This window comes from Otolemur garnettii, unplaced genomic scaffold (genome assembly GCF_000181295.1).
Source record: "Otolemur garnettii isolate 467f Iridium unplaced genomic scaffold, OtoGar3 scaffold00079, whole genome shotgun sequence".
NCBI lineage: Eukaryota > Metazoa > Chordata > Mammalia > Primates > Galagidae > Otolemur > Otolemur garnettii.
The window spans coordinates 2,857,521-2,873,349 of NW_003852474.1; the positions used below are offsets into that span (position 1 = coordinate 2,857,521).

At 36.8% G+C, this 15,829-nt stretch overlaps 1 protein-coding gene across 1 annotated transcript in view; it reads right to left on the bottom strand.

The window, feature by feature from the left end:
• The window catches only part of MRPS9 (mitochondrial ribosomal protein S9), a 59,563-nt gene that overhangs the window by 17,500 nt on the left and 26,234 nt on the right, over positions 1-15,829 (bottom strand). The window contains exons 3-5 of the mRNA XM_003794319.3: positions 10,665-10,727; positions 10,547-10,577; positions 2,169-2,248 (exon numbers count right to left, since the gene is read on the bottom strand). Coding sequence (XP_003794367.1) covers positions 2,169-2,248; positions 10,547-10,577; positions 10,665-10,727 — 174 coding nt within the window. The remainder of the gene's footprint in view (positions 1-2,168; positions 2,249-10,546; positions 10,578-10,664; positions 10,728-15,829) is intronic.

Genomic DNA, 15,829 nt, shown 5'->3' on the forward strand with positions numbered 1-15,829 from the left:
ATTATATCAACCAAAATAAACAGGAGCAACAAGGATGCATTTCCATGTTTTAAAAGCCTGCCACAGTCTTCTGGGGGCCACTTCCCACACCACGGAATAGAGAATGTCACAGTGAGAAGGGGACAGCCTCCCCCCCACACACACCAAAAGAAGGCAGAACAAAGGAAAGAGCACACACATTAAGGCTCCAAGTTTGACAGCTGGACTTTATAAGCAGTGCCTGACTTCGCTACAAAAGTGCTTCTGAGATCGAAGCGCGACTATTTAGTCACTATTTCAAAGTAACAGATCTCGGCTGGAAGATGGTGATTTGCGTCATCTAGCAAATGAGACTGGGGTGACTACAGTTGTAATTGATGGCGTTTGCCATACTGAAATGTATGAAATACATACGTGAGGCATGTATTTAGGAGTCAGAGTTGAACTGAGACATAAAAGCTCCTAAACCCTTTAATATCTAACTTAATCTAAATTATTCAAAAAGAAAGAATGTTTATGAACCAGCAACAATTTGACATTTTAGCCAGAGAGTATGGCAAAATTGTATCCACTGAGAAAGAGATGAGTTTCTTGAGTAATACCTTTTAAAACACATACACAAACTGAAAAATAAAGTTAGGCCTCCTATATACAATGTATAATTTCTTCATTATGATGGAATGCAACAAAGTATCTTGCCCTTGGGTTGCTCAGTTTCAGCCAAAACAAATGCAAATGGCTTGTCAGATGACAGCTGTTTGATAAGGCTCTTCTACAAGACCTGCATGCTTTACTTTTTTCCGTGAAACTTGGGATGAAAGGCAGAAGGCAGGAAGAGAATTAATGTAGCATACAGTCTAAAGGCAATGCTACAACCGTGATTAAGTAGAAAAGTTAAAAGGCACAGATTTTCCACAGCTTCGCTGCGTGCAACCCATCCGTGTAACAAGTTGACAGGCCTAGCGCATCAGCTCCATCATCCCCTCCGACAGCTACAACGCAGCATTGCATCCCTTTTCAGAGAAAATTTGCGTCTGCACCATGAAGCGTTGTACATTATTTCTCAGCACTGCAGGGGGCTCAAGTCCATATGGAACCTTCACAAATATTACCACAGATCAAACCAGCGGCGTTTGGAGGCAGATTTGACATACCTATTTAAATGAACAGCAGGGGTCCTCGGGCAGCCTCGGGCTGTGCGGGAGAGAACCTCCGTGGCAGCCTGAGCCTCGGCTCCATTACTCAGCAAAGACACACTCTACATTTATCATTCATTTCATTTCTGCCAGGGCAAGAAGCTCATTTGCCCAAGGTCAACAAAAAGCGAAAAGAAGGTTTTCTTTTTCTTTTTTTTTTTTTTCCCCTCAAGAAATAAATGTACCTGACAAGTGGGGATTTTGTCCTTTGGGTTTGTGGAGCACAAATAAACACCCGGTAATTCTGAAAAGAAGAGTAAAATCTGTGCATTGATTTAAGCCTGTGGTTGGGAGATGCCCCATAAATAATTCTGAAACTTATAAAAAAAAATAATGAATAAAATAGAACTTGACATCATGTTCTAAAAATAAAAGCAAGGTACTGGCATACAGCCTTTCTTCTATAGTAGTTCTGGAGAATGCTCTCAAATGTGCACACCGTAAAACACTTAGAGTTCTGAGAACCGGACTGTTCAGAGTACCCTCAAATGCAGCAGGAAGTCAAAGTTTAACGATCATTTGTTAGGCTGTTTGGGGGCCCACATCCTAGACTCACACACTGCATTAACCTGGGGATGGCAAAAACTGTATATAAATAACAGAACTCTAAGTAGAGAGAACTATTTTTTTTCTCTCAAGGTAAACGCTTCCATAGCCCCTCATAGCATCACACATGTGGCCTTGTCCCCTACCTTGGATGTGGTAATACGTACTGTTATTGAGGTGAACGCCTTTCTCCTAAGTTGATTTTAATTTCCAAGTAAAAGCATTTTAAGGATAAACTATATTGATATAAATGCTATAAACTTTGCCTTTAGCAAAAATGAATTAATAAAATATAAAAAGCCTTTCATCAACACACTATCTTATCCCTAAAAGTCTTATTTTTGAGCATTATAAAATACTAGGTGAATTCTGAAGCTGAGAAAAGTCTCTAGTACAATTAGTTTTGTAGCTTATCGTTCATATTAATCATAAATGTAATATACTTACATGCATTAATGAGTAATAGGATTGTTTGCCAGTATAGAAGAGAAAATGAAATGGGCGGCCATCTTCTCCCCACTGGATTGCTAATAAAAAGCCAGATGAAAACAAACATGATTACGTACAGAGACAGAACAAATATCTGTGTTTAACTGCAGTTAGGAGACATACTTATAGTTCTAATTAACTTTTAAAATAACAAAAATATTAATATTTAGAATTTTAATATTTTGTTTAACATATTTAACATGCAAACATTTAAGATATTTACTATTTTATACCCATTAACATAAAACCATGTTTCTATTTAATAAAATATTTTGTAAAGTATTTCGCCATGAGCATTTTTGTAGTTTATTTTCAAGGAAAAACTCAGAGCCAAAATTACCTTGTTAGAACACACACACAAATTAGGTTTAGTTAGAAATACAATGTTTTCCTCTATTCTTAAAAAGGAAAACTATTGAGTGTCAATAACACAGGACACCCAGAGAATTCACAACAGGAAAACACAGCAAAGAAAAGCACTACAGAACCTATTTTTCTATGCCACATCATTTGTTTCAACTCTGTTCATCCACCTCAGAGAGTTTAAAACGTCTATAACATTTAAAGAAGGGGCCTCCAAGAGGTGCTCCGTGTAATTTCTTCTGAAATACAGATGGTCATTCACAACTAACCACCACCAAATAAACTGAGAAATGGAGTCCCTGTAGTAAATAAGCCAAATGCGAACTCCACAGCCCTCGCCCATCATATTTTTCTTGTTTCTCTGTTAACCATTTGTAGGAACTGCTGTCCATAAAGATTATTATACTCCTTGGACCATTCCGTGAGTTGTAACTCTTTTTTCTCAGTCTGCCACTTGTCTTTTAGTTTTCTTTATGGCATCTTTCAAAATCAAGGAGTTTAAAATATGAATATAGTCTAGTCTTGTCATTTTTCCTAGTCTATGGCATGTTTCTTAACTGTTTTTTTCTAACTAACCCCCTTAAGAAAGCCTTCTCTAGGTATTTTTTCCCCAAGTGTGCCTAGCCCCATGAAATTTTAATACCACAGACCTATGAAGGGCCACAAACTTCTGTAACAACTATGAACCAACCCTCACCACCTGCAGAGGAAGTAGGCTCTAGGCTCCTGTAAACTACATTTTCCTCTGGAATTTTTATAAGTTTTCATGTTTATATATTTACTCTACTTGGAATTTATGTTTGTGAGGCAGGAATCTAAGTATTATTTTGTCCCGCAAAGTTTCTTTATCCTTCTACATTTTTTTGAATAGTATACCCTTTTCTGTTGAAATAATACCTGTATTGTTTATAGGATATATTTCTTTTCTCAGGATAATTAGCATTAGACAGGCCACTGTAAGTGAGGTAGATTAGAAATGAAGATCAAAATTTCATAATAAGCGTTGACAGAAAGTTTTGATTGGGCAGCTTGAAAGATAAAACCAGATTCTTATTTACTAATGGTTTACAATGATTCAAATACTTTTCCAACATTATCTTCACAGACTTCATAAAATCCTATAAATTTTCCAATACTTCCACTTTTAACATGCAACGGATTTTCACTGTGCTGGTAAAGTAGCCAGAAAGTAATAAAAAAAAACAAGCATCATGGCAAGACATCAGACAAGACTCTGTTAAGTTTAGAGAGGTGTTGGAGCTGGGTCTCATATCCTGGAACTGATTTCATAATGTATGTGTACACACACAGGCATGCACATGCACACGCACACACACACACACACACACACACAGAGGATTTCACTGAATCTAAAGGTATTACAGATTTTAAGATGTCCCATCATGTACTTTAAATGACATAAAGAGAACAAAAGCTGTCCAACAATGGCAAATAACATAGTTTACAATAATTATAAAGTGTATCTTGTTGGCAAAGATGTTACAATTTGAGAAAACATGCCTTGGAATTCACAGAATATGGCATAAACACACGCTGCCGCTGAGCACTCCACTCTGTCCAATGCTCTGCCTACTCTGTGCCACCTCGGCCATTTTAACCAGCTAATTTTGCTGCGTTTTCATAGCAGGTACGGTAAGCTCTTTCATTATTCCTTTTAAAAATTCCTTGCCGCTTCTTGTGCAATTCAACATGACAAATTTCCTCCCAAAGTTGTACCAAGAGGTTAACTGAAATCATGTTAAGTTTACTAATAATTTAAAAAGTAGCAGCTTTTACGTATTGTCTTCCCTTAAAGGAACAGGGAATCTTTATTCTAACCATTCAGGTTCTCACCTGCGATCTTTGATCTGTAAGCTTCATTATTTTCTATATTACTCTCTTACATATTTTGCAAGTTTTATTTGCAAGTATCTTAGTTTTTGTTGGTTTTAACAACGCCCCCCCCCCAGTTCAGTTATCTACAAAATTAACTTTACACAAGTAATATGTACTTCTTATGAAGGTTATATACTAGAATTCCTCTGCCTGAGGCATGGTGAGTTTGTTTACTGTGTAGGTAAAGAAAGGACTCTTGCTGTGTATCTACACATATACCTGCACGAAATAGACAGTATTCTTTGTGTGGCTCCAATCTGATGGGCAATAACTAACAGTCTCTTACTGCTCTAGAGGATATTATTTCTGATCTCTGATATTTTCAAATGTTTACTATTTTTACTTTCTTCTTTTATGAATTGCTTACTTTTCCTTTGCCCATTTCTCTATTTAGTTGGTTTTCTTGCTTATTTTGAACTCCTGACCTCAAGTGATCCTCCTGTCTTGGCCTCCCAGAGTGCTGGGATTACAGGTGTGAGCCACTGTGCCCGTTTTTTTTCTTATTAATTTGGAAGTAATTTATTCTAGATATCAGGTCTCTGTCTTGCTTTAAATTTTCTAGTATCTCTTTTTCAAAAAGAAGTTTTTAATTACAAAATAGACAATTTATCATCTTTGTCCTTTGCTTTATTTGTGTCTTGAGGGCATAATTTCAGTTATTTTAAAAATACTGAAAACTGTACGTTTATTCTTCTATCAGTCACTTTATTTAATTCTGTCCTAGAATTTGGATTTCTTAATTCCAAAAGCACCCAATTATTTTTTTAAGTCTTGACTCAGCTCTGGACACAATCTATTTTTATAACATTCTATTAAATGAATTAAGAAACAGGTGGTACAGATGCATATATATTTATGTACTTGTCTGTATGTATATGTAGGTAAATATTTGTACTGTGGGAATTCATGTTCATAAAATAAATAGTTCTTGTCTGCCAAAATACACAAAAGTAGAGAAAGACTGCAATGCACTGATTTTTTTTGAGACAGAGTCTCATTATATTGCCCTCAGTAGAGTGCTGTAATGTCATAGCTCACAGCAACCTCAAACTCTTGGGCTTCAGCGATTCTCTTGCCTCAACCTCCCAAGTAGCTGGGACTACAGGCGCCCACCACAATGCCTGGCTATGCAATGCACTGATTAACAATAAGACAATGATGATACTCGACCACCATTATAATCCACTCCACACTGGTTTCTGTGTGTGGATCTGGCCACTATAACGTTACCAATTGGCAGGATGCTCATGTGATCTCTGCATCAGCAGCATTTCACTCTTTCTCTCCATTGTGGGATTTTTTTTTTTTTTTTGAGACAGAGCCTCAAGCTACCTCCCTGGGTAGAGTGCTGTGGCATAATAGCTCACAGCAACCTCCAACTTCTGGGTTCAAGTGAGTCTCCTGCCTCTGCCTCCCAAGTAGCTGGGACCACAGGCGCCTGCCACAACGCCGGCCATTTTTTGGTTGTAGTCATCACTGTTGTTTTGGCGGGCCCAGGCTGGATTTGAACCCACCACCTTAGGTGTATGTGGCAGGCGCCTTAGTCACCTGAGCCACAGGCGCTGAGCCGATTGTGGGATATTTTTATAAAAGGGTATCACTAAAAGAAAATTCACAGTAATTCAAATGTTTTGAATTCAGATACTCAAATAACGATACTCCACCTAAGTTCTAACATAGTTCACAGTTTTCCATTTTCTAAGTGGGAAATCATACATCTATGAATAATAATCAATTTTCCTAACTTCTTTGGGGTTTTTATCCATACTTTTTGCCTTTTTTATCTACAGTTTTAAAAAAGTATTCTGGTTAAACTTCCAAAACAGGGCAGCGTCTGTGGCTCAAAGGAGTAGGGCACTGGCTCCATATACCAGAGGTAGCGGGTTCAAATCCAGCCCTAGCCAAAAACTGCCCAAAAAACCCTTCCAAAACAACAATGCTGAATAACAGAAGGAAGTGGAGGCTTACCTGTCTTATTCCTGAACTTAGTGGAATTTAATAATACATTTGTAAGTTGACATTGACATTTTTGTGATAGTCCTCTTAACTAAGAAAATTCCTTTTTATCTCTACATTAACTATTTTTAACAATGACAAAAGAAGAGAATGCTTAAATTTGTTAATTAACTTTATTATTTATCTATGGAATTATTTTTCCCTTAAATTCCCAAGCTTTAACCCATCCTTACATTCCTGGGGAGAAAAAACGTTGTCTGGTATATCCTCTTAATATAAGGCTTTACTTAGTTTGCTAGCATCTTATTTAGTGAGACCAGACTACAGGTTTTTTTTTATGCAATTTGTGCCCATATTTGTTAATTGTGTGACCCTTCAAAAAGTGAATTTGGAGGACCTTGTTCTTTTTTCTCCTCTGCAACAGTTTATAAAAGTTACCTGCTCCTTGGAGGTGTATGTTAGAACGCCCAGATGGTGGCTCTGGGTTTGTGCCTCTTTCACTAGACCTTTGATGACCTGCGACTTCCTCTCCAGGTTTTAGTTTAACTAGCAATCTCCTGATTCCGACAACTTTGGCAACGACAGTAGAGTCTGGTGCTCACATCCACGTGCTCTAGAGTCACAGCTGGATGAGCCTCCCTGTGTTCTGGCTGAGCTCTTCCTGGCTGTGTGTCCTTAGTAAGGTTAAGCTCACTATGCTTAATTTCCACATCTGTAAAATGAGGAAAATGTCTATTCAGCAAAACTGTTGTGAAGATTCTGAGTTAATACATGAGAAGCACTTAAACTCTGCCTGGCCTACTCTGTTCCAATAAATGCAAACTATTATAATTCGGAAGCTGTTCCCAAATAATTAGAATAAAGTTACCTATCACAACCTTATGCTTTAAAATTACCCTCTGAACGCCATTACTTAAAACTCTTAATATTGTCCTCTGTGTTTCCTTTTGTCTGTGACCAGATTGGCCAGAGGCTGACTGATCTCACTGGCTTTTTCAAAGAACCACTTGGTTTTGTTTATCATGTTTCCCTCTTAAATTTCTTCACTATGGTCATCAATTTAGTTTTTCTCTTTCTGGCTTCCTGAACTGAATACTTAGGTTACTTATTTTCAGTCTTCTTTAATTTCTAATAAATACAAGTTTCTCTCTGCATAATATGATGTCCATTCCACAGAATTTGATAGGAACTGTTCTCACAGTCATGCATTTCTAAATAGTCTGTAATCTTAATTTTGATTTCTAACAGTGATATGGTTCCATTGATTTTTAAGTCAGGAAAATCTAATTGGTATGATTTTTACTATTTGAAAGTTGTTAAGATTTTCCCTATGACCTCTTACATCATAATTATATTACTATTCCATAGGCAGCGGCATAGAAAATGTATTCTCTGTATTTGTATCTGTAGCTATAAAATTATACTGCGTTATTCAAATTCTTTATAGGCACAGTTAATAGCTTTTGTTTTAAACATTTCAATGCTAAATGATTGGTACAAAAAGGTTCACAGCCATCAAATCCAATTAGTGGAGATTAGGTTTTATCAATATAAATGAACATTCTTATGTCACAGAGCCATTCTCCACCCTCCTTGAATTCCATTTTATCTAATACCAGGTGCTACCCCTTTCTCCCATCATAAACCCAGTATATACCTTTGTTTTTCTCAATATTTTTTTCACTTGCTTTAAACAGTACAGAGCAGGATTCTTGTGTTAATCTATAAGCTTTCATCTTTTAATGAGAAGTGGTAGTATATTACTACAAGTGTTATAATCTATCCAAATCTAAATTTCACTAATTTTAGTTTTAGTTTTTTTTTTTTTGAGTCTGGGTCTCTCTGTGTTACCTGACTACAGTACACTGGTGTCACTGTAGCTCAGTGCAAACTCAAACTCCTGGGCTTAAGTGATCCCCTGCCTCAGCCTCCTTTGCAGCTGGGATTATCGGTGCTCACCATCATACCAAGGTAAATTTTTAAAAAAAGGTTTGTAGCGACAGGGTCTCGCTATTGCCTAGGCTGGTCTTGAACTCCTGGGCTTAGGTGATCCTCCTGTGTTGCCTTTCAAAGTGCTAAGAGTACAGGCATGAGCCATTGTGCCCAGCCTGATTTTTTTTTTAAACACACAAAAAATCAGTTTGTCCTATATTTACAAAGTACAACAAAACTGGGTGGGAGGTAGCAGCAAAAAATATTTTACTAATTCTGAATACAGGAGTACTGCTCATGTAGTTATATATAGTTAACTGCGTATCTAACTACATATAGTTGGCAGGATTTAAGATAATCCTACAAATGCTCGGATTTTCAGCATTTTGCTGGGATGTACAGAAATTTCAGTTGTTAGAGAAGCTGGTATGATTAGAAAGACTAAACCAGGCTTAGATGGGAAGATGTATAAGAGCTATAACTAGTAGACATATAAAGAATAAAGAAAGGGAGAGACACAGGTGGGGAGGCTGACAGAAAGAAGTGAGTAAAAATCAACAAAAGGAATCACTGTCATTACAGACACAGAAAAGGTTTCTGGTCTAAGTTACCGTGCCTTGTGCACAGCTTACTTTTATGGCACCGCACTGTATCTTAAAGTTGACATGGATTTCTAACGTGGTTTTCATTACAACCTCCCCAAAAGCTATTATTAAATTGATGCTATATTTTATAATCCACCATGTCTAAGAATTGAGAAAATATGAAACACAGAACATATTTATAAAAAGATTCAAAACATTCCCAATAAGGTTAAAATGAAAGTTATCATTTCAAAGAATGAAGTGGAGCAGCAGAACATGAGAATCCGAAGCTTTGAAGAAGGGAAGAATTAGCAGAGATAGTACAGCAAACCAAGTAAGTTTTCTATGAAAATATCTGCTGTGTTACAATCTCTATCTAATTAACCCTAAAACACACTGATCATGCTACCTGTACACTGAGCATCTGTGGCTATCAGGCTATTACCTAGTACATCCATGAACTTTTGCTGTGAGTTAGTTGTGTGTACTCCCAAACCTATTTATTACTAATGATCAACTGCATTTACTCCCAAACATACTATTTCTACAACTACATGAATTAAGTATTACATAACAGATAAAATATTAATGAGTCAAAGAGAAAAGATAGTTGCTACGTCTATAAAAATTAAGTTGAATGCGTTAGAAAGGCTCAATGCCAAGTTGTTCAAAAAAAGTTGTGTTCAACTTCAGTGTGGTTGAGGGGAAAATTCATGGAAATATAAAAATATCCTGTGCCCAGATTTCTTAGGAAGCTTCTTTAAGTTCTTTGCTCCACTATAAGGAAACCAAAACTGAAAAACTTTGATGACACATCAGTGACAGGATTATACAAAAGAAATAGGAAGGGACAGACACATATTCCTCTCGCCCCTCCCTGCAAAAAGTCTTTTTTGGGTTATAGTGAAAGTATGATGAATAAATGTAACTTTATATTTTAAGTGCTTTTAAACAAACGATGTCTGGCTTTAATACTTTTTAAATTAACTGATGACTACTACCAGTCCACGTTGGAAGCTTCAAATGTATGGTAAATATATTACCCAACTGGGGGGCAAATTTAAAGCTCATTTATGTTTTCTTCAAGATTTGTTTTCACACATTTAAAAGATAAAGTCTTAAAAGAAGCCAGAGAAAACAGGAGACTTAATTAGAATGAGGGCCAACTGCTCATCAGAAACAATGCAAGATAAGACAATGGAATTACATCATTAAAATTCTGAAAGAACAAAAAGGAAATCTACAGTCAGTGAAAATAGGCTTCCAAAATAAAATGAAATTAAAAATTTCCACATAAACAGGGTTGAATTAGTTACTAGTGTATCTGTACCAAACTCTTCCTTTTAAAAAGGCATACTGGAATCCCAAATAACTAGTGATATTAACAAACACATAAACTCTATGCTGATCTAACTTTAGTATCATTTAATTAAAAAGAAATACTTTGCAACCCCCAATCATGATTATATGAAGCAATATTTTTCACCTACTGTACAACTACCATGAACAGGAGAGTAACAAAGGTTTAAGAGCAATGCTGATACATTATAACTTACCATGGTAGTGAAGAAAAAAATTGTTTATTTCATCCTTGAACAAACTTACCTCTTTGCTTTGGAAAAATCTGTTCAGGATGCTGCAAAATAAATTTAAAAGTGTATTACATAATTACTATAACATAAAACTAAGCGAAATTTTAAAAAATAGTAATTAAGAAAACTACCTTCATCACTGGCCTGGCTCCCTTCTCAAACAAACCACTTGGAAAAAGGTAAGCAATAGCTCTCTGAAAATGCACACAAAGGTTAATTAGCAAGTGTTACAAAAACAAGTTAAAGTTTATAGTTAAGGAACGCTTCCTATGTGCCACACATTAGAGTTTCATATGCATCATCTCACTTCATAATCTTTAAAATGGGATAACAAAATTGCTACATACACGTTCAAAAAGAAAAAAAAAAGGTAATTAATAAACTAATTATTCACAATTTTCAAGTGCTAGCTTTAAATGCTTCATTCCTTGAATGTGATACCACAAATAATCTATTTTTAAAGGAAAACAAGAGGTGCTCCTATACCACTTCTGCGGTAAAGTGCTCAAGAAAATCATTCCAACTCCCAGTTAGTTGTGCAAATATCAAAGAGCAGGCTGAAAAGAGCAGCCTTTAAGTTTTGAAAAAACTGAAAAGAGCAGGCTCTAAGTTTCACCCACTATGACACCCTTGACGTTTTTAGATGCTCTTTCAACTTTTCCCAGAGTTTTTAAACTACAGTCTTTTCAAACAAGTTCCAAGTGTCTGTTTTCCAGTAAGGATGCTATGGGCATTTGGGCATGCTAGCCCTGGCACGGGTACCCTTCCTCCACGTAGGCCATGAAACATTCCTCCCAGGAACACTGCAGTGCTTAGGACAAATCTCACACACACCTTTCCAAATACCCCACCTCCCAAGGGCAGCACTGGCTCCCACGTGAGGGTAACTGCGTAAGCCTTCACAGTGCCTTCTCTAGCATCCTACCCACAAAGAAGGACAACAAGGCAATGTGCACTTTCCTTCCTGTTGAACAGTGTCAGGTGAAAGCCCCTGGCCTGGGATCTGGTAGAGCATTTAAACGCAGTGCTGCTCTTCAGAGAGCCTGTTCTCAGGATGGGCCTTCTCTGCCCACCCACACAGTAAGTGTGATGGATCAGATTCAGCTCCTGAAAGGAGGGGCCTATAATTTTGGAGCATAAATTCAATTATATTAGGGAGTCTACTTGTGTCTATAGATCAAGTTTTATTTTTTCCTTCAGCCTTTCCACAATAAAACTTAGATCAAACATTAGCATGCTCAACTAACAAACTTTTTCTTTAAACCAGGCCTTCCCTACTTCCTTCACTGCAGGAGAAAAGGTATGCTTCTTAGTAAGTGATACTGAGACAACTGATTGCCATTTCGTCAGAGATAAAACTGGATTCAAACCTCACACCACATAGCAGAGAATACTCCAATTAAGTCAGAGAGCTAAACATTCAAAATAAAACCAAACAAGGACTATCAGACAACATGGGTGAATTCCTTTATATAACTAAGATATGAGAAAGTATTTCTTAACTATAACTCAAAACTCAGAAGCAATTAAAAAAAAGACTGAACAATTAAACTACATAAAAAAACAGAAAGAAAAATAAGGCTCACATGTACTCACGATGAGAGAAGTGCAACTTAAACTAGCTGAGAACACTTCTTATCTAACGAGACTAGCAGAAGTTCAAAAGCTTGACAGCACACTGTTGGTGAGGCTATAAAGAAACACTCTGCCACATTGCTGGTGGGAGTGCCAAATGCTACAACCTCTTCAGCGGGAAGCTTGGCAGTCTCTAACAAAACTGCGTCCACATTTCCCCTAGCAACTGGATGTCTATGAATTTACCCAGAAGATCCACCCCCACAGATGCAAAACAACACTAGCAGAGGCTACTCATTGAGTTATAAGAACGAAATATTAGAAACCACCAAATCTGCAAACATGAGAGCCTGGCTGAGTGAATGACGGCACGTCAGTGCAATCAAACACTGCACAGCTGCAGAACAGAGACAAGCAGTCCACGAGAGAAATGTATCCTGAATGCTGCTTTGGTGTAAGAAAGAGAATGGGAACAGAATACACATCTAGGTAGAGGGACAAAATACACATAAGCTTCTTTTTGTGAACACGAACATAAGGATAAAGCAGAAACTAATAAAAATCATTATCTCTTACGGGCTGGATGGGAGCAGAGTGAGGGACACAGGGATGAAGGCAGACTCCTCCTCCTCTCCTTAACTATACACCTAGTAGAAGGATTGACAGATTTGAAGCATGAAAATGTTTTTATGTACCAAATAAAATTTTCAAAAGAAACTCAAAATATAAACAGAAACAAATCAAATTTCTAAAACCAAAATAAAATAAAATGGTAATAAAATCTTCAACTTCACTTGGTAGGCTGATAGTCATAATGCTGATATTATAATTTTGAAATATTTTGTGTACAATGCAGCCTATTGCAAATAATACATTAATTTCATAGGGACCAGAATTTTATTGTAGAAGAGATACAAAAATAAAAGAAGAAGAAAAGGGAAAAACCTCATAATGTTAAGTAATATAAATTAATAATCTTTAAAAAATATTATCTCCTAGGTCTGTGCCTGAAAAAGCATAGATGCAGGGAACCCCAGGAGGAATGGGTGTGCCAGTTGGTTTCTAAATACAGTTTCCCAGTATAAGGAACCAAACACCTGGGAGAACTGGCTGACTGCAGGCCTAAGGCAGAGAAAAGACAAAATGAGCCTGAGCATCTTCCTGTGCCAGAAATCCAGGAAGTGCTCCAAAAGATGCAGAAGCCAGCTTTATGGCCAAATGTGGGACAATGTCAGCACCAAAAAGAACAATGACACAATTACTGTGGGTCACAGATACATTTAAGTGTGCATGTGTGGGAGGCTTGTGTGTGCACACGCATACACTCAAGGGGGAGGGTGAGGAGAAAGAGAAAGCTTTATGCTTTCCTATCAGCTGTAAAAGTAGAAGGAATGACAGAAGTAGAAAATTACTAGTTTATAACTTCCAAGTTAATCATTAATTTCAGGCCAGGATCATGAACGGATGCGAAAATTACTGGCGGAAAGGTTACTGGAAAACAGAGAATTCACATGGACTCAAAACGTTCCTTACTAGTTACTAGTTACAAAGAGGAAAAGCCACGTTTGAAATAAAGAGGTCTGGTGGTTACCTAGTTCTGTGCCCTGAAATAACATCTTTTTTTTTTTTATCGTGTTAAGACATTTATATTCTGCATTTAGAAAGATTCACGTGTACCCTTGTCTGAAATAACATCTTAATCAAAGAAGGCATCAGTCAGGTCATCACCAACTGTGGGACAAACTGAGCACACGCCTCCTAGAGGGTGCAATGAGAAGTACATGTATCCTTCCTCCCTAACCTCCCTAAACCTGACCACGAAGAAGCAATCAGAAAGGCAGAATGTGGGACAATTGTACAAGACAAGCAGCCTTGATTCTACAAAACCACTAGTCAGCCATAAAGACACTGGGGGAAAACTGAGGAAATTTAAAAATAGATTATACAACAGATGGCATTACAGAATTATTATAATTGTATCAGGTATGAAAATGATATTGTGGGAGATAATGGCATGTATTCAGGGGTTAACTTAAGTACATGCTAATATATTTAGGGGTTAAGTTTACAGCATCTGCAACTTTCAATGAATCAATAAGAATTGTTTTACACATGGCAGAAAGGCAACGAAAATGTGGTAAAATATTACAGATTGGCAAATTAAAAAAAAGATTGGCAAATTTATGTGAAATGCGTGTAATTATATTCACAAATAGCCCAATTTTCTGGAAGTTTGAAAAGCTTCAAAATAAAAAGGTAGGAAAAAATATTAGAATTTTAAAAATAATGAATAAGATCTTCCCAAACCTAGCCTTTCTCAGCATGGCCTAAGTAGCCTATCGTACTTGTGGGTCACCTTGACTGCAGGCCCCCTTCTCAGTCATGAAGGGCCAGCCCTGTAGCAAAGAGGCTACTGAATCCAAGGTCTGGAATAGAACATTAGATCACATGGAAGTCGGAGCACAACTCTTCAACTTTGGGTAAACTCCCATGATCACAAAGGAGACAATCCAAATGATTCTCAAATGAGTGCTAGGCTGTCACTGGCATAATTTTCAAGTAAGAAAATTACTGTTAACTTTGGCAACCACTGAATAGAATCCTAGAGGGAAATAACAGTTTGAAGAATTCCATCCTACAGTTGGATTTCTCCCAAATCTAGGACTTAGAAAAGTCATAAAGAAGTTAGTTGGTAGAACCTGAAAATAAAGCATCAACTACCGAGGATGTCCAGGACTTACAAATAATCTCTGCTTTCAAAAAAATGAAAATAAGCCAACAAAGAATTTGCTGGAAGTCTTCTGAAATTCAACAGAAAGAGCCAGGAAATGTGGCTTTCCCTTTAAAAAAAAATCTCAGCTAAAAGTAAATTAACACACATTTATTAATTTATAATCCCTCCCTATATTAGGTATTAGTATTAGGTTTTGTACCAGATGCGATGAAAAAGATCCACAAAGCAGATACGTCAGATAAAAAGCAATCTGGCAAATTCGGTGAAAACAATGAAAAACAGAAGATGGAAGAAAAAGGAACAAAAGAGGTAACAGTAAATAAAACAAGCCAGTTGTTTTTAGACCAAATGACAAAACATACAAAACAGAAAAAAAGGCCCCTTCCCAGCATGCTGTCTGCCATCTGTTTAGTATGCATGGAACGGCGCTAACGTGACCTAACCTATTACTTCCATTTATCTCCTATGGGCATTTTACACAGAATTTTTTTTTTTATAAATTCTGAAGCAAACAAAGGACTACCTACCTGGCTTTTCTGAAAAAATAATTTTGTTGCTTTCTGTGTCTGTTTAACTCCCAGTTAACAAGCAGTTGTTAAAATGCAAGTCGATGAACGCCCTTTGAGATGAATAGTGAATATTTATAAGAACAAGGGAATTCTGAGTGTTAGTACTGAGTTAAACAGCCTATGGATACGTTTTGGGCAGAGCATTACACGCCATACAACAGGAATACTTTCACTTTTGCTACATTGCAGAATTCACAAGAAAGGGGAGATAAACTTGAAAATAGGATAAAGGTGTAAATAACATATGATCTTTATTGTGTCTTAACTATAATCACAATAGTGTTTTTCAAATACCATTACTCCCAGTGATTCTGATTTATAAGGACATCAACTTTATCTGGTTGTTGTAAGGATTGAAAAAGATTCATAGAAGTATACAGCAGGCACATAACAAATGTTTTTTTTTTTTTTTTTTTTT